A 27,586-nucleotide genomic window follows, 5' to 3' on the forward strand; every position below is an offset into this window, starting at 1 on the left:
CGTTTTCTGCTTCCACCTACTCAAATATGCAGCAACTTTTGGCTTCTCTTCTACTGCAATGTGCAATTTGTCTCTCTGACTCTGCTATTGGGAGGCCTCTTCTGTGGGTCCAGCTCTGGTCTTTTCATACTTTCAAGTTGATTGTGACTCTTCTGGGTAAAAGAAAGAAATGACAAGGAAAGAAATAAATGGAAGAAAGAAAAAAATGGTAGGGGAATGGAAGAAAGAGCAATAAGTGTACAAAGAAAAGAAAAATAAATAAAACAGAAAATCTGGTAAAAGAGGACAAAAGTATGAAAAGATGAAACAGTAATAAAATTTAGAAGAAATAACAGATTACTTTAAAAAGGCAAAAAGATAAAGAAAAGGAATGGAGAAGAAAGAAAAGTAAAAAAAAAGAAAGAATAAAAATAAAATAAAGTAAAGTAAAAAAAACACAAACAAAAAACAAGAAACAAAAAAAGAAAAAACGCACAAACAAAAATAATTTCTCAAAAACATCAGAAAAGGAAATGTCACTTGTTGGCTTCAAACTAGCGGAACCGGTTTTTCTGGTTGCAATTGGCTGAGGGTGGATTGTTGTGATTTTTTCAGCCAGCCTGGATCCTTTTTTCAGGATCCAGACATTGGCGCTTCTCCCCAGCTCCCTACAATGGGGAACTAGGACTTCCTCACAGCGTTCCCCTCCCAGGGGTTACGCCATGGTCTGGTTTGCTGTGTTTGCGGGCACCTGCACCGGCCTAGCTGCATGGTTCCCTCAGGATTGAGCACAGACCTGCCCCTTTACATCCTTTTCAACAAGTATGTAAACCTCGGTCACTGGGGTCCAGGTCCCCTGGATCTCTTCCTGTTTCCGGACTCCCCAAGTCCTTCTTGCCTGGGGGATGCACCTCTGCTGCTCAGTTGGCAGAGCAACGCCCACCTGGGCTGGAGGCAGGTGGGCATCCCTAAGATTCTGCCTATGTGTCTTCTCTTTGGGGAGACTGTTGCTGACAATCCCACCTAAGGAAGCCCTCTAGAACCAAGTCACTTGCCATCATTTCAGCCTGTTTATTTCCATCATAGTGCTTTTTAGTCTCAACAAGTGCTTTCCTGATTTGTTTACTCCTGGTGATTTATGGGCAGTCCTTAACCATGTTGTCATCTTGTTCCAAGTCTGAAGAAATAAAGTCAGAAATAGACACAGAATATCAAGTAGAAATGAAAATCAGTTTTTAATGAGGCTTATTGGGGAAACATGGGTTGTGTCTTCAACATAATTTCTCTCCAGATTTCAGCCTTTGCTTCTCTCCTACCCTCCAGCAGGATAAAATGTGTTCTGTAGGCTTTACTCTGAGGCAGCAGAAATGTACGGGACCAAAAACTGGAGCAGAAAAGTCATGTCCCCACTTCCTTTGTCCTGTTTCACAAATCACGTAAATTCCAGGACAGACAGGGCCAGGCGTTCACCAAGGTGTTTCCATCCCGGGCAGAGACGTTTTCCCCCAGAGAGGCACAGATGACAGGTACACCTCTCTGCTCCTTCACTGTCCCTCACCCCCTCGGGGTATGTCGACTTTACCCACTGCCCTCCCTCCACAGCTTAGAACAGAGGTTGGAACCCATAGCCCACTGGAGGAATACTGTCAAGGAATTATTGAAATGTAAATTTAAGCTGTATAAAATTATTCACATATCAAATTTGCCTAGGTGTAACTGATAATACTTATTACTGACAACTGTGTGGGAAGGAGGTGGTGCCACCACGTGGTCAGAGGGAGAAAGTGGTGCAGGTCTCCTGCATGGAGGCTGGCAGTGGGTACCAAATGCTCTGGAGCATCTGCATCTTTAGCATCTGCAGTTTTGCTTTCGGAGCACATCCTAAGGAAATAATGATGAGTGTAGACAACACTTCAACTTGAAAGAATGTTATTCTCAATGTTATTAAACATGAAAGAAATAAAAATTTCCATGAGGGAATTAAATGACTGTGATAATAGAACATTGTACTAATGGTTAATGAGATCTGTATGATAGTATTTAAATGCATAAAAATTGTTCACTATTTTGAGTGAAAATGGTAGTTAAAAAGAGTCTGTATGCAATAATCTCTATTTTAAAATATGAATCTAGGGGTCTAAATTTTTTCTTCAAGAAAGCATTGGAGTTCTTTTTCAATATTCTTCTGGATGTGAAACTTTGGCCTTGAAATTTAAAAATGAAGGTAGTTCAGGCTGTTTTTTGAAGACATATGAAAAAAATGTAGAGAGCTGCACCAGGTTGTGTGTGGTTCCTCAGTGTGATGATACTGTCCAGCCCTTTTGTGACCCTTTCTCCCTCAGCCCTGGACAGACCCAGGGCCCTGCAGGAGGGGCTCCTTAGCAGGAACCAACCAGATGATGCTCCCTCTGAGCCCACCCCCTGTCCATGCTCAGAATCCATGAGAGCAGCTGTCGGGGGTCAGCAGGGGATTCTATGGCAGTGTGAGTTGCCAACACTGGGAAGATATGGTGGCAGCAGAGGATCCTGGCATGCCAGAATGTGAGATAAGCTGTGACATCTGTCTTTATATTAAGTTATAAACCGGAAAAGAGAAACCACCCCCAAAAGTACAATTATAATACAGCTGTCTTCTCTAAATACATTTGCTGTTCATGGTAATCTGTTTTCCACTTCTGCTTTCATTCTTAAATCAACTGCAGAGATGTCATCAGGTTGAACTGAACTTAAGACATGTGCCTGGGTTCACTTCATGTGGCCATACTACTTTTTCACTGGTATTTATGTTCCAGCATCCAGTGCAGATGAAGAAGTAGCTAAAAGACTCAAAACAAAGCTACTGAAGGTGGGAAAAGGAACCAGAAGATGCTTCTAGGAAATATTAGGCAGCTGCTGAAAGGAGGGGCTTGCAAAGTTTGAAAGACATTACAAAACAGAGATGTTGTTTTGAAGGGATTTCAAATTGGAACTAAGTGGGTAGGAAAGCAGGTGGGAAGGTGAGTGGATAAGTAAGCAACCCAGAAAGAAAAGAGGAACCCAGTCATTTCCTGTCTTGGATCAAGAAGGCATGCAAGGCTAGGAAATGACACTACCCCCTGCTAGAGATGTTTGGTCAGGGCCATTGCTCTTCTTTCTACATAAATAATCCAGACCCATGCCCTTGAAGAGAAGGCAGATCCCTTAGTTTTCCAAAATAAAAAATGTCTACAGGTGTGTGCGTCCTATTAGGTAGAGTATATAAGGATGTATTTTCTTACATTTTATTATGTATGTATAGATAGATGTATGTTCTATTACTCCTTTGATGCAAGGGGAGTTTTTCCCAAGGTATATGAATACACCAAGTTAGCTTTGTACAGTATATCTAAAACCAAATTGTGGAGAATCCATTCAAAGTAGGACATTTCTAAATGCTTCCACGGTAGCATTTGGTGAGCACTGTGTATCCTGTTTGCCTTACAACTGTGACCCTCCTGTCCTGGTTGAGGGTGTGTCTGTCTCCACCCCAGGAGCATGGGGAGCAACCTCATGTGGATCACAGAAGTCACCCTGCTTGGCTTCCAGGTGGAGTCAACACTGGAGTTTGTACTCTTTGCACTCTTGTCTCTGTTGTATGCCCTCACCCTTCTGGGGAATGGCGTCATCCTGGGCCTTGTCTGCTCAGATTGTAGACTGCGCAGCCCCATGTCCTTCTTCCTCTTCCACCTAACCATCATTGATATCTACTATGCTTCCAACAATGTCCCCAAGATGCTGGCAAACTTAGTGACCCAGAATAGAGCCATCTCCTTTGTCCCATGCATCATGCAGACCTTTTTGTATTTGAATCTTGCTGCTACAGAATGCCTGATTTTGGTGGCCATGTCCTACTATAAGTATGTGGCCATCTGCCACCCCCTGCAGTACACTGTCATCATGAGCTGGAGAGTGTACATGGCCCTGGCTGTCTCGTCCTGGGTGTTTAGCTTCCTCCTGGCTCTGGTCCATTTAGTTCTCATCCTGAGGCTGCCCATCTGTGGGCTTCTTGAAGTCATCCACTTCTTCTGTGAGACCCTGTCTGTCCTCAAGCTGGCCTGTGGTGACACTGGGCTCAACCAGCTTGTCATCTTTGCTGCCTGTGTGTTTGTCTTAGTCGGGCCCCTCTGCTTGGTGCTGGTCTTCTACACACACATCCTCTGGGCCATCCTGAAGATTTAGTTTGGGGAGGGCCACAGGAAGGCCTTCTCCACCTGCTCCTCCCACCTCTGTGTGGTTGGGCTCTTCTTCGGCTTTGCCATGGTGGTTTATATGGTCCCTGATTTCAGTCAACAAGAAGAGAAAGAGAAAATTCTGTCCCTGTTTCACAGTCTCTTTAACCCACTGGTGAACCCCCTCATCTACAGCCTGAGGAATGCTCGGGTGCAGTACGCCTTGGGTAGGGCACTGCAGGTGAGGTCCAGGGGTAGGGGAAACTCAGACAGTTCTCCCAAATAGAAGTTTGCTAGCTGTGGTTCACACAACTGAAGTTGTCACAGCTGAAAAGAGCAGCTGTGATTTACAGTTCTGAAAACCCTTTAAGTGTTGGTTGAGCCCAGTACAGCAGAGTTGACATCTTTAGCATTTTCTCTGGGTCACCTCATCGAATGTCATGTTGCCTCCAGAAAGCCCCCCTGTGCACTCCTGAGACAGTGAGGATGAAGAAGGCAAAGTGTCTGAGTATTATTGTGAAAAGAGTTCATACCCAGTAGCACCTTGGAAAGGTTCTCAGAGATTCCCTGTGGTCCCTGGGCCACAATCAGAGGACTCATGACAGTGTGTTCACACTTCGAGCTCCACATCTGTAAAGTGAAAATGATGATCAGACTGAACTGTGTGGTCACTGTAAGGTATTTGGCACCTTTTCTGAAACACAAGAAGGACTGAGTAGTTGTTGCTCTTGGGTGTTCTAATCATTCCTCATTTGTACCTATGAGCCCTGAGTACAGACAGGGACACATCCTGGCTTGGGGGAGACCCTGTTCTCTCTCAGGGTCAGGCCAAAAGTTTCCACAGTGTCCCACCCTCTACAACATCTAGAGAACCAGGCATTCATAACACTAATCATTTCAAGAGCATGGCTGCCATCATCTGTGGTGTCTGTCTCAGGGTCAAAACCCCTGAGATCCCTGCAAGTTCATGGAGAATTAGCACAGGGCTAACGTCTGCCCTGCCTGGTCCCCAGTGCTCTATCCCCAGGGACAGTCAGACTCGATCTTTACTCTCCTCCACAGAGGGAATGGAGAGTGTTTTTCTTTTCCTGTAGGGAGAAGATAACTAGGCAGAACATCTTATGATCCTTTTGGGAATCTGAACTCTCAGTAGAAACACCAGAGTATTTTTAGTTCCTCTGATTGTTAAATGGAAGCTATGCCTCTGGAGTTCTCTGAAGGACCCACAGCAAGACCTGAGGCCCCTCCAGTGTCTGGGTCTCCACCTGCAGAAGCTGCAGAGGGCAGGCTGCTGCCCCTGTTCACAGGTGCATCTCTCTCCTGCGTGGGGTTTATTCCAGGTCAGAGTAGGTGCTCATGAGAAAATCCCACACAGAAGAGACTGATTTGTGTTGGGAAGTCAAATTCAGTGTGGGTAGTTGAGGCTGGACAGGAGAGCAGCCAACACCACTGTGGCTGTTTGCAAGAGACTGGCATTGCTGGGTACTCTTTTCTCCTGACTACCAGGGACACGGCAGGTCAGTGGAGTCAGTGACTAGATTTCTTCCTTCCTCACCTCAGGGACTGTCTGCCTCCTGTGCTATGGGCAGGGCCCTGACCACCCTCAGAGTACCTCACACTCCCCTCCTGATGTGCCTGCATAGTGGTGGACAGAGCCAGCTCCCTTTCTCAGCCAGAGATGTGTACTCAGGCATTGATTGGCTGTGAGTAAGGCTCTGAGGATCCAGATTAGAGGTGGTCTTTGTTACCTAGTCTCCAGAAAGCCCCCCTGGGGGGCTGACTGAATGAGGAAAGTGACATCCAGGGCAAGTTCTCTCCATGGGAGAGAATTTGCAGGAAGTGTGACAGTAATTCATGTCTTTCCTAAAAGCATTAAAAATGTCAGTTTACCGTATAGTTACTCCTTTCCTGACCATCCCAGGTGATCAGCTCATGGTGATGGTTTTCAGGTTGGAAATTACAGTGTGTGATGTAAATATCACTCCTATCATTCAGTAGAACAGCATGAGTGGGAGACTCCTGGGCAGAGCTGGGGAAGTGGGACACAGCTCCAGAGCTGAAGGAACTTGGAGTCACGGGACCACCACGTGAAGACCTGCTTGTGAAGACCCCACAAACCTTTGTATGTGCACCACTAGTGTTTTATTCTGACTGTGATGTTTTCTTTTTTTAATATGTTTTATTGATTATGCCATTACAGTTGTCCCATTTCCCCCTTCATTCTTCTCCACCCTGCACACCCCTCCCCCTATTCCCTGCCTTTAGTTCAAGTTCATGTGTCACACGTTCTTACATTCTCTATTTACCATACTATTCTTGCTCTCCCCCTGTCTATTTTCTACCATCTATGCTGCTTATTCTCTGTATCTTCTCCCCCCTTCTCCTCTTCCCTTGCCCCTGTTGCTAACCCTCCATGTAATCTCCATTTCTATGGTTCTGTTCCTGATCTAGCTGTCCTCTTAGTTTTCTTTTGTTTTAGGTATGATTGTTAGTAACTGTGAGTTTGATGTCCATTCACTGTTAATATTTTTCATATTCTTTTTCTTAGATAAGTTTGTTTAATATTTCATTTAATAAGAGCTTGGTGGCGATGAACTCTGTGAACTTGACCTTATCTATGAACCAATTTATCTGCCCTTCCATTCTAAATAAAAGTTTTGCTGGATAGAGTAATCTGTATGTAGGTCTTTGGATTTCATGACTTGGAATACTTGTTTTCAGTCCCTTCTTGCCTGTAAGGTCTCTTTTGAGAAATCAGTTGACAGTCTGATGGGAACTTCTTTATAGGTTACTGTCCCCTTTCTCATGGTGCTTTTAGGGTTCTCTCCTTCATTTTAGTCTTGGCTAATATACTTATGATGTGCCTTGGTGTGTTCCTTCTTGGGTCCAACTTCTTAGGGACTCTCTGAGCTTCCTGGACTCTCTGGAAGTCTATTTCCTTTGCCAGATTGGTTAAGTTTTCCTTTATTATTTGTCCAAATAAGTTTTCCACTTGTTGCTTTTTCTCTTCCCCTTCTGGTAACCCTATAATTCAGATGTTGAAATGTTTAAATATGTCCTGGAGGTTCCTAAGCGTCTCCTCATTTTTTTGAATTCTTGTTTCTTCATATTTTTCTGTTTGGTCATTTTTTTTCTTCCTTGTGGTCCACTGGATTGATTTTAGTCCTGGTTCCTTTCCCATCACTATTGGTTCCCTGTGCATTTTGCTTTATTTCACTTAATGTAGCCTTCCTTTTTTTAAAATCTAATTTGTGACAAGAATCAACCAGTTCTGTGAGCATCCTGATCATGAGTGCTTTGAACGTGTGTCTGGTAAGTTGTGTATCTCTTGGTCACTTAGATGTGTTGACCCTGGGGCTTTTAGCTGTTCTCCTTGAGTCATAATGTTGTGGTCTGGTCGTGCCTGTTATGTGTGAGGTGAGGAGACTTAGATGTTCACCAGGGTGGGGCAACCTCCTCTCTGGGTTGTGATGCTGTATATGGCTCAAGGTCAGAGTGGGGCAATGGCGTTTTTCTGCTCTCTCTTGGATTTCGGTCCCCTGTGCTACTTCCCACAAGACAATTGGGCCCTTCTGGTGCTGGTTTCTGGATGTGTCAGCTTGTGCACCCTCCAGGACCCTGTGGGTCTCTCCAGTGTACTCTCTGTGAGCCTGGGAGCCTCTCCTGGCACCTCGACCCCCGAAAGTTTTTCCAATTGGTGCTTTTAGATTTTAATTCTCATCCCTGTGGTCCTGGGCTGTGTGGTCTGTCTACTGCTCACTCCTTTGCCTGGTTAATCTGCATGTGAAAGTGTGACCACAGTCAGCCAGCCACCTTGCCCCCTCACTGTGTCTGCCCGTCCCAGTCCCCCCCCCCTCCCACCAGCACCTGGGATCTGCCAACTGCTGCCTTCACGCCTGGGTCCCTCTGGCCGCTTTTTCCTGCTACAACCCCTCACCACCAGCTGCCGCATCTGCCTGTCTTACCAGTCTAGATAAATGGTTTGTTGTTGTCGGACTTCGGTACAGTTAAATTTTCTATTTTGGTTGCGTTCTGGTTTCTAAATCTTTATTGTTCATAAACTTGGTCATAGGAGAAGTTACAATATTTCCACCTACGCCTCCACCTTGGCCAGAAGCCCTCACCATATTTTCTTTTCTGTTCCACTGTGTGTCTCCTTCAAGATTGAATCTGTCTTCTATTTTATTTTCATGTTGGTTATTTTTAATAGCAAAATGATAACTGTAGTAATGAAAATAAAAATAAAATGATTACTATATCTAAATTAAAATAATCCATTTATTAAGACACAAAACTAAAAAGTTAGTAAACAAATGTTCCTACTGATTTAAAATACATTGAGTTACATTCAACAAAGTCATTATTCTTCATGTTCAGGGTTGAAATATGTTTCCAACATTACTTACTGTGTGCAAATGTGTTTGAATAGAATTTGCCATACTGATGTGGCTTCTGTCATTTTCCATAACACAGATGGAGTAAGTTACCACATTTTTCAATAATCATTACTAGTAATTGCATCAGGCAGGATAATCAGCTGGCAGTGAAATTAGTGGCTGAGAAGCTCTATGAGGAACAGAATATTATATAGTAACTTTAATGGCTGCTCCAGAAGTTGCATTAGAGAAAAAGATAAAGATTTTACAGTGGGGATACTCAGGAAGCACCATGTTCACCAGGTCATCCCAGTGAGCCTCACCAGTGATGGAACAGTGAACCTCATGTACCTGCCCATGAAGCACAATGGAAGATACTTAATTTCCCTGCAGAAAGTGAATAGTCTGAATCAAACAGTGAGAAACTGCATGCAGTACCATCTGGAGAATATTGTAGTGAAAAAAGTCTCTATGATCTACCAAATTAAGTGGTCATGAATGGCAGAAAGAGTAGCTATTTCAGATGAAGGAAACTAAAAATGAATGACATTAAATATCACATGTCATTTTGAATTAGGTCAAGTGTGAGGGAAGTAGAGAGAGTATTGCACATTAATAAATCCTGTCAATATCAAATTGCCCCATTTTGAAAATTGTGGTAGATTACTGAATGTCTTCATTCTTGTTAGAAGAAAAAAGAAGAATTTAATGGTAATGGGTATGATGTCTATTCATACTTTAATCTCAAGTTCTCTAGAAAAAACCAGTACTCATATATAATAATATAGAGAAAAAGAATTATAAGGCAAATATAAAATAAATACTAAAATTTGTTAGATCTGGGCATATTGTTATATTAGAGTTCTTTGAATAATTCTTGACTGCTTTATATAAGTTAAAATTTATTTTATAGGAAAGTTAAAAACAGGTAACGAATTTTGGGGAGAAGGGGAAGCTTTCAAGGAGTGACAAGGATACAACCTTTCTCTGAGCTCATGTTGAGATTAACTCCACTTTGTATTGATTCTCCAGCCCTGACCTTTATCACAATTCAGTTCCTGACCAGGTCTCTGTAAGGAATGAAGGGGAACTGGTCATGGGCCACAGAGTTCGTGCTGTTGGGATTCCAGCTCAGCGCAGAGACAGAACTGCTCCTCTTCTGGGTCTTCTCCCTGATCTACACCTTCAGTCTGTTGGCAAATAGCATGATCTTTGCGCTCATCTGTCTGGACCAGAGACTACACACCCCCATGTACTTCTTCCTCTCCCACCTGGCCATCATTGACATCTCCTATGCTTCCAACAATGTCCCCAAGATGCTGGCAAACTTAGTGACCCAGAAAAGAGCCATCTCCTTTGTCCCATGCATCATGCAGACATTTTTGTATCTAGCATTTGGTCACATAGAGTGTCTGGTTTTGGTGGCAATGTCCTGTGATCGGTATGTGGCCATCTGCCACCCCCTTCAGTACACTGTCATCATGAGCTGGACTGTGTGCACAGTCCTGGCCACCATGTGCTGGTCATGTGGATTTATTATTGCTCTGATACACGTGCTTCTTCTTCTAAGGCTGCCTTTCTGCAGGTCTTGGGACATAAATCATCTCTTCTGTGAGCTCTTGTCTGTCCTTAAGCTGGCCTGTGCTGACACCTGGCTCAACAAAATGGTCATCATCACTGATTGTGTCTTATTCTTACTCTGGCCTCTCTGCTTGGTCTTGTTCTCCTACACACACATCCTCCGGGCCATCCTGAAGATCCAGTCTGGGGAGGGCCGCAGGAAGGCCTTCTCCACCTGCTCCTCCCACCTCTGTGTGGTCGGGCTCTTCTTTGGCTGTGCCATGGTGGTTTATATGGTCCCTGACTCCAGTCAACAAGAGGAGAAGGAGAAACTTCTGTCCCTGTTTCATAGTCTCTTTAACCCCATGCTGAACCCCCTCATCTACAGCCTGAGGAATGCTCAGGTGAAGGACGCCTTGTGTAGGGTGCTGCAGGTGAGGTCCAGGTGAAGGGAAAACTCAGACGGTTCTCCCAAGTAGAAGTTTCATATACAAATAGGAATTGTTCAACTTCTAGCTCTGAAAATAGGATAAAGTACCAGAGAAGAACACAGCTGTTGAAGTTGAAATGGGACAACTAAATTATTAGAATTTTTAGTCTTTTTTTTTTAAAAAAGTGATTCTCATTATTTTCAAGCCACGAATATTGCATGGAGAAGAAATTAAATGTGAGAAAATTGTATTTCTGGCTCATGTACTTAAATATTTGACTTCTTATCAGCTTGTGGTAGTTGGAAACAGCACAGCAAAAGTAATGCCCTATGAGATTCTACCCCTACCTTCAAACAAAAAGGGAAAAAATAGGTGCCAATATTTATGGTTTGCCCAGCACGCACCTGGCTTTTCGTATGCTCAGGAACCATTTTTTGCGTTTCCCAATGTGTTTCTTATTGTGGAAATGTGGAGTTAGAGCACAGGTGGACATGTTCCCAAAACGTAACTGCTCGGTTTTCTGAAGTTCAGGTCATGATCCCAGAAATTCTGGAGTCACACAGTAAGGAATGATAGAAGTAAGCTGCATGCTTTATTGATGTGAGATTTCCAAATTAACATTTTGACTCCATTACATTGAGTATGAGAGTACAGCAGAGTAAAAATATATATGACACTCTTAGGTAGCAGATCCTCTCCTGGTCCCAGAAGAGGCATGAAGCTTTGAGGGCAGCCACCTTGGAGAGGGTCCTTTTCTTCCCTCCCAGGAAGGGCTTGGACCCTGAATCTCCCCACTTGAGGGTAGAGATTAGAGGGTACCTCCAATGTTTTGTGCCCTGGAAAACCCTCCCTCAGCCAGGTTCTAATAAACCATATGGGGACACCTTGACCATACTTTGGGGTTCCCAGACCGCCTCCTGCATCCTCCATAACCAACTGTCTAGAGCACATCAACACCTTGAGTTGTCACTTGGACTCTGATGGGTTTATCTGGGGACTTTCATGCCACCTCTGCTGCAACTCATGGACCCCAATAACAGAGGGAAGAAGCCTAAATATCAAGGTTAATCCCAGGAGCTTACTCATTGTCACACTGGTCCTGCTTCCTCTTGGGTTCACGTGGACCGGGTTTGGGGACCAGGGCAGTGCTGGGAAGCACAAAACCCAAACAGCACAGAGTATTTGGGTTGTGTAATGACTGACATCATCTCAGAGCAGTGCTCTGTGGCTTTGTGTCCTGTGGGGGCAAGAGCAGAAGCAGGAGAATAGAGTTTCTGTCTCCTTTCTGGTGGCAGGGGGCAGACACTGCATGTCATAGCCCACCCTCCAGTGAGACCCCAGGGCTGCCAACTGGGTCAAGCCCATTAAAGACTAAACGTTTTCTGACAATTCTGCCCTATTTTCAGTCAAGCAGTAAGAAGAGGGTCTGCAGCTCCCACTTACAGGAGCTCCCAGATGGCAGGACCCTGGCTGACCTTCAGGTGCTTTTTCTTGTGGGGTTGTTGGGTCCAAATGCAGGTGCTAAATAGGTTGCCTTGTCTTATTTTACCTCCTTGGTGTAGAAGCCTTTGTCACTGTTTACAACCTTGGGGGCAACTACTGAGCCAGTAGCTAACAAACGGTAGAACTGGGCATTGGTTTCAGAGAAACAATTTGGGCTGTGTATGGTCCCCAGGAACTTTTGAGTGTTGACCTGTGAATGATGTAGATGCACAGACTGTTTACATGTTCTCCAGTGCCTTTCACTAGCAAATTCACCCTGGTTAGTCCAGGTCTGTGTCATTTTCCTCATGAGACTATTTATTCTGACACAGGACATTTTACCAGAGGCTGTAGGTGACTAGTAGAGTGTGGCTGGCTCTTTTTCCTTGTTGGCAAATTGACTTTTACTTATTCCTTCTACTTATCAAACACAATGGTCAGGGATGCGTCCCACACACCTAGGTAGCCTCTTAGGGTTTAACATAAACTGCTCTTTTAATCCACTTTAACGTGAGGGTGGCCACTCACTTCCAGAGTCTTTCTGTATCTCACACTGAGAGTGAACAGACATGATGAGAATAATAAGTGTGTGCCCTTCACTTTTTGCCCACTGAAATTATCTTTAAAATGAAAGTTTTAAAACTCATATTTAATAAAATCATAAAGTGATCAATTATTCCATTTTCACTCAGTGAGCTATTTATACAGTCATTAAAATGGAGACTGTATAAATTTTACAGATACAGAGGAAAGAGTTAAAGGGAAATTGTGAACCAATAATTGCAGGTGTTCTGTAACTGCAATTATGGTACATATATGCAGTAAATAGCAAAATCTACAACATACAATAATGTAGTTTTGGGACTTCTGCCAATGGAGGCATAGGTGGAGACGCTGTGCTTCCTCACACAACCAAGTTTAGAAACAATTAAATAATAGCAACAGAAAACACAGCCAGAACACAGAAAATTGAACTTTTCGAAAGTCTGATAACAAAAAATTCTTCAGCCTGACTGGTAAGAGGGGGAAACCAGCAGGTGGCAGAGCAGGGTAGCACAGGAGAACTCGGTCAGACTGACTCAGGGGAGCGGAATCCAGTCGCAGGGTTGGATCTGGTGGGCAACTCAGCAAGCAATCTCTGGGAAACAGCGAGGAAGCAGGGCTGTGGGTTTACTGTGGTATTGCATTCGCGCATTCGTGTGTGGAGTGTGGATAGACAAACAAGGGAGTGGGCGATTGGACGAGAGCCAGCAGCCCCAGCAGCAAGCAGCAGGGGTGGGTGCCGCCATTTCCCGCTCTAACCCCGCCTCCACGTACAGCATCACAACCCAGCCACCTGGGAGTTCAAGACTCCGCTTCTCATACTTAACAGGCACAAACAGACCAAAAATGACTCTAGAAGATCTCAAAGCCCCACAGCCTATAAATCTAAGCAATGAAGAAATAGCAAAACTCTCAGACGCACAGTTTAAAACACTGGTGATCAGGATCGTCACAGTAGTGTTTTTTAAGTAATTCTTGTGTCTGTCCCAACTTAATGAGCTCTCAGTATAAGTGATGTGGAGGTTGTTCTTTTTTGATAAACTTGAGGGCCCTGCATCTGGTATCCAGCTGAAAACTTTTCTTAACCAAACTGGGACATTTGGACTAATGATTTTTCTTTTTCAATCCTCACCCAAGGACATGCTTATCATTTTTTTAGAGAGGGGGAGGGGAGGGAGAGAGGCAGAGAAACATAAATGTGAGAAACATCCATTGCTTGCCTCCTGTGTGTTTGCAAACTGGGAACAAACCCACAACCCAGGTCTGTATGAGCCCTGACCAGGAAGAAAACGCTGAAACTTTCCATTTATAGGCTGACACTCCAACCTACTGAGCCACACCAGCCAGGGCAGATTACTTCTTTTCGTGGCTTCCAGTTCCTTATGTTGTGAAGGTAGGGAGCTGTAAAGCAGACTGGGAGCCTGGAGCAGGGAAAAGGACCTTGCTCCTTCCTGTCTGCCCACTGCTCTTATCAGCCTTGCCCAACAGCTCTTGGCAGAGGCAGTGAAGGCCCCCTGCCCAGCCTTAGGTACTCAGCTTCCCAGAGCCAGGCTCATCATTCCTTGCTGTGGCCACAGTGCCACTGGGGCACCACATCTCCTCATAGGGTCAAGTCTGAACCCAGACTCCACTGACCTTCTGGATTCTTATAACCCAGCCTCTGCTCTATATCCTTGAACCCTAGGGAGCGCAGCTTTATGTAGTTCTACTTGTTCATCCCAGAGCTCTGTGTTTACTGTTGTATTTCTCCAGTATCTTTGTAACCATTCTGTTGTATGGAAGTCTGTCTACTATTGTACAACACCAGCACTATTTCTGTTCCCTGTTGGATTCCCATCTGATTCAAAGAGAGAAAAATACAAAGGACACATGTTGTGGTCAGGTGTGACATAAAACTCGGCCAAGACTACAGGTTAGAAAAAACCTATGGGCCCCAGCTGCCCTAGGTGTACCACCTACTATATTTGGAGGGTTAGTTGGTGGGGAAATTGAGTTCTTGAGCCAAAGTGAATGCATGGTGTGGTCATTGTAATGTGTGAAGGAGTCCCAGAAATCATTCTAGAGCTTCGAAATGTATGACCATTCACCCCACAGTCAGTGAAGGAACCATCGTAGCCAGTGTCTTGTTACAGGTGTCCCTGTGGAGAACACCAGAGATTAGTCCCTTGAGAGCCCCTTTCCTCTGGAAGGGAGTTAATGGCAGTGTCCCTGGTGGGTCTCTATCCCTCCCTACACCAAACACTCAGAAGTATATTGAGAGGTGGTGGAGTGGAGCAGAGAATAAATCATCTCTTCTTGTGAGGCACCTTTTCTCCTAAGAGATGCTTATGAGATGGCCATTTCAACACTAAATCAGATACTTTTCTCTTTCTTGCTGTGTTTTGGCTCAACCCCAGTCACATTCAGCTGGTCTTCTCAATTTTAGCTGTGAGTCTGTGGTAAGTTTCTTATGTTGTCCAGTCTTTGTTCACTATTCAAATTCAGACAGGCTGTGATGAAAAATCTCAGTGGAACAGGATTGTTATTGTCTGTCAGTGCCAGAGGCTGCTATCTATAGACAAAGCTAATGGGACAATTTCAGACATCACTTCATTTAGAGACACCTAAGGTTGATCATTTAGTGTAACATTTCTTCTTTAAATGATAAGATACACTAGGTGTTTGAGAGATTTTTCTTGAAAGTCTTTCCATTGTGCCATGAAATTAAATCATGCTTCCATGAAATAATGGAGCAAATTGACCAGAAAAGGGGTTTTCTTTTTTTTATTTATTTATTTATTTATTTTTATTGATTATGCCATTACAGTTCTATTCCCCCTTCATTCCCCTCCACCCTACCCCCCCATCCCCACCATTACCCCCCCTTTAGTTTATGACCATGTGTCTCGAGTTCTTTAGATTCTATATTTCCCATACTATTCTTGCCCCCCCATCAATTTTCTATCTACTGTCTATGCTACTTATTTTCTGTACCTTCTCTCCCCTTCTCCTCCTCCCACTCCCCTATTGCTAACCCTCCTTGAGATCTTCATTTCTATGTTTCCACTCCTGATCTAGCTGTCCTTTTAGTTTGCTTTTGTTTTAGGTGTGGTTCTTAATAACTGAGTTTGCTGTCCTTTCACTGTTCATGTTTCTTTAACTTCTTTTTCTTAGATAAGTCCCTTTAACATTTCATATAATAAGGGCTTGGTGATGATGAACTCCTTGAAGAGTGTCATGAAGGTTTTATTTTTCAAAGTGAAAAGCTCCTTGGTGACTTATTTGAATATGAGAATTATCATCTTTTGAGTCGTCTTAAGAGACTGGTCACTCCAGGCACGTTCCATACAACAGCAGATATGAATTGTCTTGTATGTCTTCAGCCAAGACATATGGATGAACATTGAATATGTTTATTAAATATCTGTGGATTTTAGTTTTGTGTTTTAGTTACTTGCAGCAGCTAGGAGCTTGATGAGATGATACTCCCTGGTCCTTCTTCTTTAGTTTATTGTGACCTTCATCCTAGGACATTTTAGAATTAGCATAGCTATCTTCTTTCTCCCCAAATGTGACAACAAAGCTGAAATGAAAATGGCTAACACTTTTCTGTACATTTAGGACTAATGAATCCTATAGTTGGAAGAGACCTCAGCATTTTTCTTGCTCAACTTCTCCCATCACATGGGAATCTAAATCTCTGAGTTAAATCATTCACTGACATACAGCTCGGTCCTACTAAAACAGCCAGCTTTCTTCACGAAGGTGATTCCAGCTGTTATGATGTTATTTCTTGGATGAAGACAATATCATCTCCCAGTGTTTCTGTTGTGAATTCTGATTCTACCTTTGAATCAGGGTGAAACCTTCACACTTTTGCTTATCAAACCTTGCAAATGTTAACTTGTAAGGAAATTTGAATGGAGAATTGATATAGGACTGCATTTATGAGTTTTTCTTTGTGGTCCTTATTTTAGTTAAATTCAGATGGATGCTGGATAGAAGAATGGTATGGAGTCAGACAGACAAGGAAACAGAAGCAGTGGTTTAATTGTTACAAGTCAAACCTCAAAATACCCACCCTGGGACAAAGTCTTTTCCTAAACATTGATAAACCACGGAAAGTAAAGATTCATGATGAATAATATTTTTCTGTTAGAGTTAAGCTGTAAAGTATGTTAAAGGTTCTAAGGATGTGAGTATATAGTTAGAGCTTTAGTTCTTGCCTTGGATATTGATCAGTAGTTTTAAATCCCTGACCATGACCCATCAAGAAACCATTCAAGCAGCATTTTAGTAGTGAAGGAGTAGAAAATAATACAGAAAGTAGCAACTAGTCTTCCACATAGTAAAGATTCAAATGCATGTGTGTGCATATGTGTGTATATAACTATATACATAATATATACATTCTCCACAGACATACAGGCATAGAATATAAATGTTCATTATAGGGTTAAGAATATAATAAGGATTATATTCACAGAAGATGTGCCTATATGCACATGATATTCACATGATATACACATATGTGCAGCGAAGGATTCAAGTCTATGTATGTGCATATGTGATTAACTATATACATAAGATATATTTATCCACACATACAGGCATAGAGCATGAATATTCATATAGGGATAAGTTTTTGATGGGTAATATCTGATCAAAAAATAGCATGATCAGAGTAGAATATCTGTGGGTACAAAAGTCAAAAGAGAAAGTTCTGTCTCTTAAATCCAGCTAAAGTGGTAGCAGTCTGTCTTCCATGGTCTCAACTTAATTCAAGATGATGCTGCCAGTAAAAATTACAAGGCTGACCAATAAGTCATCTAATGAAGGCACGAAAATGTGAGATCTCCTGATAGGATCTCCCACAGGCTCCTCATCCTCCTTCCCACCTTCGTGTGTGGGTGCAGATGCAGGCCCACAGCCCCATCCCCACGGTGTCCGTGTGTGCACTGGGGGGTTGGAACTCCTCTTAGGCAGGCCCCCAAAGCAGTCCTGCTCACTGAGGAAAGTGTTCACTGATAGGGAGGCAGTAGGCTTGTTAATGTGTTAGGAACTGTAGTGGAAGTTTGGAACTAAAGGTAAAATTCACTGAACAGTGTAATAGGACACTGGCATTTAATTTATCAGGGAGAAAAAATTCTTTCTGTGTCATTTGCCATGTGTAGATAGTACTCACTTAGTAACTGATGAACAGGACAGAAGTGTCACTGAAGATGTTTTCTGAGGGAAGAAACGATGATACACACAGGTCTACCATGTTAATCATGTCCCTCAGGAACTCAGACATGCTGAGCTCTCTCCCTTGTTCCTTCCCAGGACAATGGGGGGCAACCAGACCTCTGTCACAGAGTTCCTCCTAGTGGGATTCCCACTCAGCCCAAGGATGCAGTTGCTCCTGTTTGGGGTCTTCTCTGTGTTCTATGCCTTCACGCTGCTGGGCAACGGGGTCATCCTGGGGCTCATCTCACTGGACCCCCGACTGCACACCCCCATGTACTTCTTCCTCTCCCACCTGGCCACTGTGGACATAGCCTATGCCTGCAACACGGTGCCCCAGATGCTGGTCAACCTCCTGAGCCCAGCCCAGCCCATCTCCTTTGCTGACTGCATAATTCAGACCTTTCTCTTCTTGACTTTTTCTCTCACTGAATGTTTTCTTCTGGTGGTAATGTCCTTCGACAGGTACGTGGCCATCTGCCTGCCCCTTTGGTATTCTACCATCATGAACTGGAGAGTCTGCTTCACCCTGGCACTGACTTCCTGGACTATAGGAGTCCTCCTGACCCTAGTAGACATGGTGTTACTGTTACTTTTGCCCTTCTGTGGTCCCCAGAAAGTGAATCACTTTTTCTGTGAAATTCTGGCTCTTCTCAAACTCGCATGTGCAGATACACACCTTAACGAGGTTGTGATTATGGTTTCGGGTGTGTTGGTGCTGGTGGGACCAGTGTTCATAATTGTGGTCTCCTATGGTCACATTCTATGTGCCATCCTGAAGATCCAGTCAGCAGAGGGGCGCCGGAAAGCTTTCTCCACCTGCTCCTCCCACCTCTGTGTGATGGGACTCTTTTATGGCACAGCCATTATCATGTATGTTGGACCTCAACATGGGGACCCCCAGGAGCGGAATAAATACCTCCTCCTGTTTCACAGCCTTTTCAATCCCATGCTGAATCCCCTGATCTACAGTCTGAGGAACAGAGAAGTCAACGCTGCTCTGAGAAGGAGGCTGAAAAGGAGACACTGTCATGAGAGCCTCACTGATAAAAAATAACCTAGTGTAAACAGACCCAGTGTGTTACCTTACCCGATATGTGCACAGGAATGCAGAGACATGTTGTAGGCCTAGGGCATCCTTTGCATGTCCTTGAACTTCTTCTGTCACTATCTCTGGAGAAAGCCCATTTTAGTCGCTCTCTACAAGGATGCTGCACAAGGAAATGAGCCCCTCTTCCAGCTCTCTACTTGGTGCATGCACTTGTAATATGGTCATGAAGGATATTCTGAATAAGATGAAATAAATTTATATATTCCATAATCAGGATTTATAGACAAAATTTTATTGAATAAACCAAGGTATTTGCAGAATATTTAAAATATAGGAGTTGAGACTGATTACATAGTAGTTATTGAAATATTTTAAATTTGGCAATGGCTATCTTCAAGAATTGGTCTAAATTTAAAATATTTGGTTGTTTTCCTGTGTATGTTTATGACAGTAATGTTTTGTGAGGCACCAAGAAATTAAATTAGGAAAAGCATGAGCTAGGACTTCAAGGGAAAGAAGATTAAGGGTGTAACGCTGATGGAAGTAACAACAAGGAGAGAACCCTGAAAGATGTCAGGCTGAAACACAGACACATTGGAACTTTCTCTGCCACTGTAGTATTTCTTGCCTCTGCAGTGTAGGTGGAGATCCGGGATGGTGGGGGCGAGAGGAAGAAGGCAGAATGGACGTAGCTGAGAGTTCTTGGGAGAATGCACATTTTCTCTCATTGGTTTGTTCACCTGTCTCCTATGGGAAATGACCAAAACTTAGAAGTTTCTCACAAATAAGAGCAGACTGTGTAATTGCTGTCATGACTGTTAGATCAATGAGACAAGACTATAAATGATCAGTAATAATTTGTTCTTTAAAGTAAGAGATGTGAGGTGATTTAAATAACCATGTAACACGAATCTCTAACACAATTATGAAATGGTAGAACACAGTTAAGAAGCAGTGAGTAAGGTTGTATTGAGACTTTTTCAAAACTTTCCTTAAATTGTATGCTAAATTAAACCTGCATACTTAAACTGAATCAAAGGGAATATTTACTTTTAAAATTATGTTTTATGTGTGTGTGAAGAGTTTTTAAAGAAGAAAATGTATGGATTTCTTTCTTACAAAGCATGCTTAGATTCTTTGAAGTTTAGATTTTGTATGTGTAAAGTAAATTCACTAACTAAGGTTTATTGAGAGGTAATACTATGGGCAAAATACTTAGCAGAATCTAGAAACTATAATGAGCTCAAAATTGTACTTATTAATATTATACTCTACATACTTTTATCAGTTTAAAAGAAGAAGGACTATGACTTACTGAGACAAATAAAGTGCGATTTGCTACTGAACATCCTGGGCGTTCAGCTTCCCCCTGGCCCTTGTCCTTGTGTTTTTTGTACTGAGGCTGCCCTTCTGTGGGTCTCAGGAAGTCGACCACTCCTTCTGTGAGATCCTGTCTGTCCTCAAGTTGGCCTGTGCTGCCACTGGGTTCAACTGGCTTGTCACCTTTGTTGCTTCTGTGCTTGTCTTAGTGGGGCCCCTGTGCTTGGTGCTGGTCTCCTACACGTGTGTGCTCGTTGCCATCCTGGAGATCCAGTGTTAAAGTCCTTAGTTCATTAATGCCATGTCTTCGTCTTTTTTTGGTTTACTCCCTCATTTTGGTGGAGTATACCCTACAATAGCATTGTAGAGTTAAAAAGGAGTACCATGGCAAGTTATAGTGGGACCAGTCATGAAGATTCCTAATTTCTCATCATTGCTTATATCATTTTATTTTTTTCTGCTAGCTCATTGAAATTGTGTGTGCCAAGTGGTCTTGAAAACACTAAGACAGGACTGAAGCCCTGCAAAGAGGAATTTCTCTCTCAGCAGAAATAATGTTAAAATGATATTAGGTGTAGCTATGGGTTTGCACGACCTTTATTTAATAAAGGTTCATCACTAATGATGGTGCCATTTATGCTTTGTAATATTTATTCTTACTGAAATTAAAATATGAATCAATGTAAATATTAACAGCACACAAGAAATGTAAGGTTTTTGAGAGTAAATACTTTTGCTCTAGTGTTTCAAAGATTAGCAGCAAAAAATATTTGGCTCAGAAATCTGGAGATGTTTGAAATGGAGAGCAAACTATAGAAAATTGAGGGAGAGGTACACCTAAATCACCAGGTCCAAACTGTGTGTCAGCAATGCTCAGTGATTATTTGGCAGTCACGTGTTCTGATTAGGAGGTAACAATTTCTCCAAGATAGCATCTTAACAGGATCCCTGGGGCCCCTACCAGGAGAGATCAAGAAACCACAGACTCCCCTCCACAATTAAAGAGGAAGAATCAGAATAGAGCAATTTTAAGACTGATAAAATAAATATGGAGAGCAAGTAATTTATGGCTGAATTTTAATTTTCTATGCCAGGGCTTGCACACTTTAGAGACATCCTGGCCTCACCCAACCCCAAAAATGCACACGTACACACTCACAACTCCCAAATAAACACACAGAAATTCCCGTGGGGCACTGAGAGAGCAAAATGCATGGACGTGGGACATGCACTCACTGGTTCACCACCACAGGAGGTAGCAGAGCCTTTCAATCTCTCTGGCGAGAGCATGGGTGGACGTAAATCCCCAGGGCCTATCCCGGAATCATTGTCTGCATCTGTGGGAAGGGAGGTGGGTTCAGGTGAAGATAGAAAAGGCCTTTGCTGGCAAAAGCAAGTCAATCATCAAGTTCTCTGCTGAGAGCTGTGTCTGGGCTTCACTCCCGGGGAGTCCCCTTCAGAGAGGAGACTGGATCCCGTTTCTTTCCCCCTTCTGTGAGATTTCCTGTAAGTCCAAGGCCATATTTGGAGAACAGAACATAGATTATAGCACTGTAAGTAACGAATGCTCATTAGCCCTGAGGACGGGTTAGCAGGTGGGAGATGGGAAAGGGGGTGAATGAAATGACCGGCTTTAAGTGTTGGTGCCCAAATGCCTTGCCCGTGTGGTCCCAGGCCTATCTCCATAACCAGGGACCTGAGGACATCACTAGGGACTGCTCCCTCTGTCCATGGTGTGGCCCTGATGTCTCTGACCCTCTAGGACCCTCCTCATTGTCCTTATGTGGCCGGCAGCTCTTGACTTGGCTATGACAGTGTCAGAGAGCTGGAATCAGCCAGCCACCCATGCAGAATGTGATCTGGCTACAGAGCTACCAAGACCTTCGGAACCACGTGACCCAGGGGACACTTCCTGTAATGAAACCCCCACAGTCACAAATAGGTGGTTCGCTTGCCCTGAGTCTGATCTTCCCTCCCCACCCTGTTTTCTGCTCATCCCTGCAGATTCATGGGAACACTGTCTCACCAGACAGACCCCACGTCCCACTTGTCCAGAAGCCAGGTGACGTTCTCTTACAGGTCAAACCCAGTGTCTGTCACCATTAAGATTCTCTGGCTGGTCTTTATTTTAATGCAGGAATATTAACCATGTAACCTGTTTCCTTATGGTTATTGGATCCAGAAGTTTCTCTCCAATGTCGTTGTTAAAATCTCTAAGATATCTCTAGGCTCTTATGAAGTGTCTCATGTCAGTGAATTCATTTAATTCTCTCTGCTCCCTTATGAGGTGTGTCCTGCTGCTCCCCCCATTTTTGCAGGAGGTGAAGCAGAGGAGCAGAGAGTGGTATGGAGCACGGTTGGGATTTGAATCCAGGCTGTGGTGCTCAGATTCCATGTTTGCTTTTGAAAGTGGGGGACCTGTTAGGGTCAAAGTAACTATTGGAGATGGTAAATAATTACTCAGTATGAACATCGGACTAGTCTGCAGTGCTCAACATGACAGCCCAGGGCACTGGCTCTGAGTGACAAACTTGTTGTTGGAGTCAGTGTTACACGTAGCCCAGATCTGCCCCCTCCCTTTTGATGCAGTAGTTGCTCTCCCTGTCCTCTCTGTCTGTCTGTCTCTCTCCCATTGAGATAGTTTGTACAGCAGAACTGCGTTTTTAGTTTTATTTATTTATTTATTTATTTATTTAATATTTTTAAATTAGGTTTATTGGGGAATACATTGGTTAGTAAAATCATATAGGTTTGGGTATACAGTTTTATAATATATCATTTATATATTGTATTGTGAAGTCAAGTCTCTTTCCATAACTATTTAACCCCCCTTTACTTTCTCCTGCCTCACCCCCATTTCCCTTTGGTAATTACCATACTGTTGTCTATGAGATTTCTTTTCTTTTTTATTTAAATTAATTTTATTTAGTTATTTTTAAGTACAGTTTTTTTTTGTCTATTTCTCCCATCCCAGCCTCCCCCGCCCCTTGCTCTCCACCTCCCTCCCATTTCCACCCCCCTTAGTTCTCGTCCCTGTGTCCTTCCTATTTGTTCCTCCAAATCCCTCCCCTTTTTTCCCCTTAACTTCCTTTCCCTCTCCCCTCTGATCACTGTCCCCTTGTTCTCTATTTCAGTGTCTTTGGTTTTTCTTTTTTTTTTTTTCTGCTTGCTTGTTTGTTTCGTTGTTTAGCTTCCTTCTAGAGGTGAGATCATATGGTATTTGTCTTTCAACACCTGGCCTATTTCACTCAGCATAATGCTTTCCAGTTCCATCCATGTTGTTGCAAAGGGTAGTAGCTCCTTCTTTCTCTCTGCTGCATAGAATTCCATTGTGTATATGTACCACAATTTCTTGATCCATTCATTTACTGACAGGCACCTAGGTTGATTCCAACTCTTGGCTATTGTAAATTGTGCTGCTATGAACATTGTGGTGTATAGGTTCTTTGATATTGATGTTTTAGGATTCTTAGGATATAATCCTAGCAGTGGAATTGCTGTGTCAAAAGGCAGGTCGATTTTTATTTTTCTGAGAAAATTCCATAGTGTTTTCCATAATGGTTGTACCAGTCTGCAATCCCACCAACAGTGAACTAAGGACCCCTTTTCCCCACACCCTCTCCAACATTTGTTGTTTGTTGCTTTGTTTATGATAGCCATCCTGACTGGTGTAAAGTGGTATCTCATTGTGGTTTTAATTTGCATCTCTCTGATAGCTAACGATATTGAGCATCTCTTCATGTGTCTCTGGATATTCTGTATGTCCTCTTTAGAGAAGTGTTTGTTCAAGTCCTTTTCCCATTTTTTAATTGGGTTAGCTGTCTTCTTAGAGTGGAGTCGTGTAAGTTCTTTGTATATTTTGGAGATTAAACCTTTGTCTGAGGTATCATTGGCAAATATGTTTTCCCATACAGTTTGTTGTCTTTTTAATTTAATACTGTTTTCTTTAGCCACGCAGAAGCTTTTTATTTTGATGAGATCCCATTTGTTTATTCTTTCGTTTATATTACTTTGCTCTAGGGGACATATCAGTAAAAAAGTTGCCGTGTGAAATATCTGAGATTTTCTTGCCAATGTTCTCCTCTAGGACTTAATGGTGTCATGACTTATATTTAAGTCTTTTATCCTCCTGGAATTTATTTTGGTGTATGGTGTAAGTCGGTGCTCAAGTTTCATTTTTTTGCACATAGCTGTCCAGTTCTTCCAACACCATTTGTTGAAGAGGCTATCTTTACTCCATTTTATGTTACTGCCCCCTTTGTCAAATATTAATTGACTGTAGAGAGTTGGGTTGATTTCTGGGCTCTCTGTTCTGTTCCATTGGTCTATGTGCCTGTTTTTTATGCCAGTACCAGTCTGTTTTGATTATAGTGGCTTTGTAATACAGTTTGATATCAGGTATTGTGATCCCTCCTACTTTGTTCTTCTTTCTCAAATGTTCAGCTGCTATTCTGGGTCATTTTTGGTTCCATATAAACTTTTGAAGTGTTTGTTCTATGTCTGTGAAATATGCCATTGGTACTTTAATAGGTATTGCATTGAATGTGTATATTGCTTTGGGTAGTATGGACATTTTGATGATGTTAATTCTTCCAATCCATGAACAAGGTATATGTTTCTATTTGTTTGTGTCTTCCTTGATTTCTTTCTTCAGTGCTGTGTACTTTTCTGCGTACAGGTTTTTTACCTCATTAGTTAGGTTTATTCCCAGATATTTTATTTTTCTTTTTGCTATATTGAATGCGATTTTTTCCTTTATTTCTGCTTCTGCTGATTCATTGTTGGTATACAAAAATGGCTTTGATTTCTGGGTATTGACTTTGTAACCCGCTGTTTTGCCAAAATCATTAATTAGTTTGAGAATTTTTTTGGTAGAGTCTATGGGGTTTTCCATGTACACTATCATGTCACCTGCAAACAATGACAGTTTTGCTTCCTCCTTTCCTATTTGGATGCCTTTTATTTCCTTTTGTTGCCTGATCGTGTAGCTAAAATTTCCAATACTGTATTGAATAGTAGTGGTGAAAGTGGACATCCTTGTCTTGTTCCTGATCTTAGTGGAAAGGCTTTTAGTTTTTTTCCATTGAGTATGATATTAGCTGTAGGTCTCTCATATATGGCCTTTATTATTTTGTGAAATGCTCCCTGTATTCCCACTTTTCTGAGTGTTTTTATCATAAATGGGTGCTGGACCTTGTCAAAAGCTTTTTCAGCATCTATTGATATGATCATGTGATTTTTGTCCTTGCTTTTGTTTATGTTATGTATTACATTTACTGATTTGCGAATATTGAACCATCCTTGCATCCCTGGGATGAATCCCGCTTGGTCTTGGTGTAAGATCTTTTTGATATATTGTTGGATGGGATTTGCCAATATTTTGTTGAGGATTTTAGCATCTATGTTCATCAGCGATATTGGCCTGACGTTTTCGTTCTTTGTTGTGTCTCTATCTGGTTTTGGAATTAAGATGATGCTGGCTTCATAAAAAGAATTTGGGAGTTTTCCATTCTTCTGGATTTTTTGGAATAGTCTGTGGAGAATAGGGGTTAGCTCTTCCTTAAATGCTTTGTAGAATTCTCCTGTGAACCCATCTGGTCCAGGGCTTTTGTGTGATGGGAGTTTTTTGATTACTGCTTGAATTTCTTTAGCTGTTATTGGTGTATTTAGACTTTCTGCTTCTTTTTCACTGAGTTTTGGAAGATTGTATTTTTCTAAAAATGTGTCCATTTCCCCTAGGTTTTCAAATTTCTTGGCATTCAGTTCTTCATAGTAATTTCTTACAATCCCTTCTATTTCTGTGGTATCAGTTGTAATCTCTCCTCTGTCATTTCTGATTGTGTTTATTTGAGTCCTGACTCTTCTTTTCTTGATGAGCCTACTTAAAGGCTTGTCTATTTTCTTTATCTTCTCAAAGAACCAACTCCTGGATTCATTGATCCTTAGAATTATACTTTTAGTTTCTGTGTCATTTAATTCTCCTCTGATCTTGGTTATTTCCTTCCTTCTGCTTTTTCTGGGCTGTCTTTGTTGTTGTTCCTCAAGTTCTTGCAGGTGTAGGGTTAGGTTGTTTGTTTGAAATGTTTCTATCTTCTTTAGGTAGGCCTGTATTGCTATAAACTTCCCTCTCAGGACTGCATTCGCTGTGTCCCATAAGTTTTGGGTTGTTGTGAGTTCATTTTCATTTGTTGCCAGAAACGTTTTGACTTCTTCCCTAATTTCATTCTTGACCCATTCGTTGTTTAATAGCATACCATTCAGTCTCCATGATTTTGGGTGCTTTGGGTTTTTTCTTTTTGTTGGTTTCCAATTTCAGTCCCTTGTGGTCAGAGAAGATGCTTGGTATGATTTCAATTTTCTTGAATTTGTTGAGGTCGTTCTGTGTCCTATCATGTGGTCTATCTTTGAAAATGTTCCATGTGCATTTGAAAAGAACGTGTACTTAGCTTCTTTGGGATGAAGGGCTCTATATATATCCGTTAAGTCCATTTCATCTAGGGTGTTGTTTAATGCCACAATATGTTTGTTGATAATTTGTTTGGAAGATCTGTCCATTTTTGATAGTGGGGTGTTAAAATTTCCTACTATAATTGTGTTGCTGTCAATATCTTTCTTTCAGTCCTCTAAGATTTTCTCGATATATTTGGGTGCCCTTATGTTTGGTGCATATATGTTTACAATGTTAATGTCTTCTTGGTGGATTCTTCCCTTGAGTATAATGAAGTGACCTTCTGGGTCTCTCTTTATGGCCCTTTTTTTCAAGTCTATTTTGTCTGATATGAGACTTGCTACCCCAGCTCCTTTTTCTTGTCCGTTTGCTTGGAAACTTGTTTCTAGCCTTTCACTTTTAGTCTGTGATGGTGTTTTGTCCTGTGGTGGGTCTCTTGTAGGCAGCATATGTGTGGATCATGTTTACTTATCCATTGAGCTATTGTGTGTCTTTTGATTGGAGCATTTAATCCATTTACATTTAAGGTTATTATTGATAGGTACTTATTCATTGCCATTTTTTTGTACCTGTGTTCCTCTCTGTCTCCCTCTTATCCTTCCTTCCCTTAAAGCAGTCCTTTTAGTATTTCTTGTAGAGCTGGTTTGGTGAAGGCATATTCTTTTAGGCTTCTTTTGTCTTGGAAGCTCTTTATTTGGCCATCTATCTTGATTGACAGCCTTTCTGGGTAAAGTAGCCTTGGTTGTAGGCCTCTGGTTCTCATTATTTGGAATATTTCTTGCCATTCTCTTCTTGCTTGGAATGTTTTTATTGAGAAGTCAGTAGCTAAGCTTATTGGGGCTCCCTTGTATGTTATTTCTTTTTTCTCCCTTGCTGCCTTTAAGATTCTGTCTTCATCTTGGAATTTTGCCATTTTGATGATGATGTGTCTTGAAGTGGGCCTCCTTGGGTTCCTCTCGATTGGAACTCTCTGTGATTCCTGGATTTGTGTGACTTTTTCTCTT

General features: G+C 42.3%; 2 protein-coding genes and 1 pseudogene across 2 annotated transcripts; all 3 read left to right on the top strand.

Annotated features, from left to right (window-relative positions):
- The first annotated feature begins 3,492 nt into the window (after positions 1-3,492).
- Positions 3,493-4,706, top strand: LOC119057852 (olfactory receptor 2A2-like; annotated as a pseudogene).
- Positions 4,707-9,621: 4,915 nt separating this feature from the next.
- LOC119057855 (olfactory receptor 2A2-like) lies at positions 9,622-10,551 on the top strand. The gene has a single exon (XM_037156790.2). The coding sequence runs from the start codon at positions 9,622-9,624 to the stop codon at positions 10,549-10,551; it is 930 nt and encodes a 309-aa protein (XP_037012685.2).
- Positions 10,552-14,970: 4,419 nt separating this feature from the next.
- Positions 14,971-18,820, top strand: LOC119052911 (olfactory receptor 13-like). Its single transcript, XM_053663130.1, has 2 exons — positions 14,971-14,996; positions 17,863-18,820. The coding sequence occupies exon 2, from the start codon at positions 17,867-17,869 to the stop codon at positions 18,818-18,820; it is 954 nt and encodes a 317-aa protein (XP_053519105.1). The 5' UTR covers positions 14,971-14,996; positions 17,863-17,866.
- The last annotated feature ends 8,766 nt before the right edge of the window (positions 18,821-27,586 follow it).

The sequence above is a fragment of the Artibeus jamaicensis genome, unplaced genomic scaffold (genome assembly GCF_021234435.1).
Source record: "Artibeus jamaicensis isolate MK-2021 breed Jamaican fruit bat unplaced genomic scaffold, CSHL_Jam_final contig_1044, whole genome shotgun sequence".
NCBI lineage: Eukaryota > Metazoa > Chordata > Mammalia > Chiroptera > Phyllostomidae > Artibeus > Artibeus jamaicensis.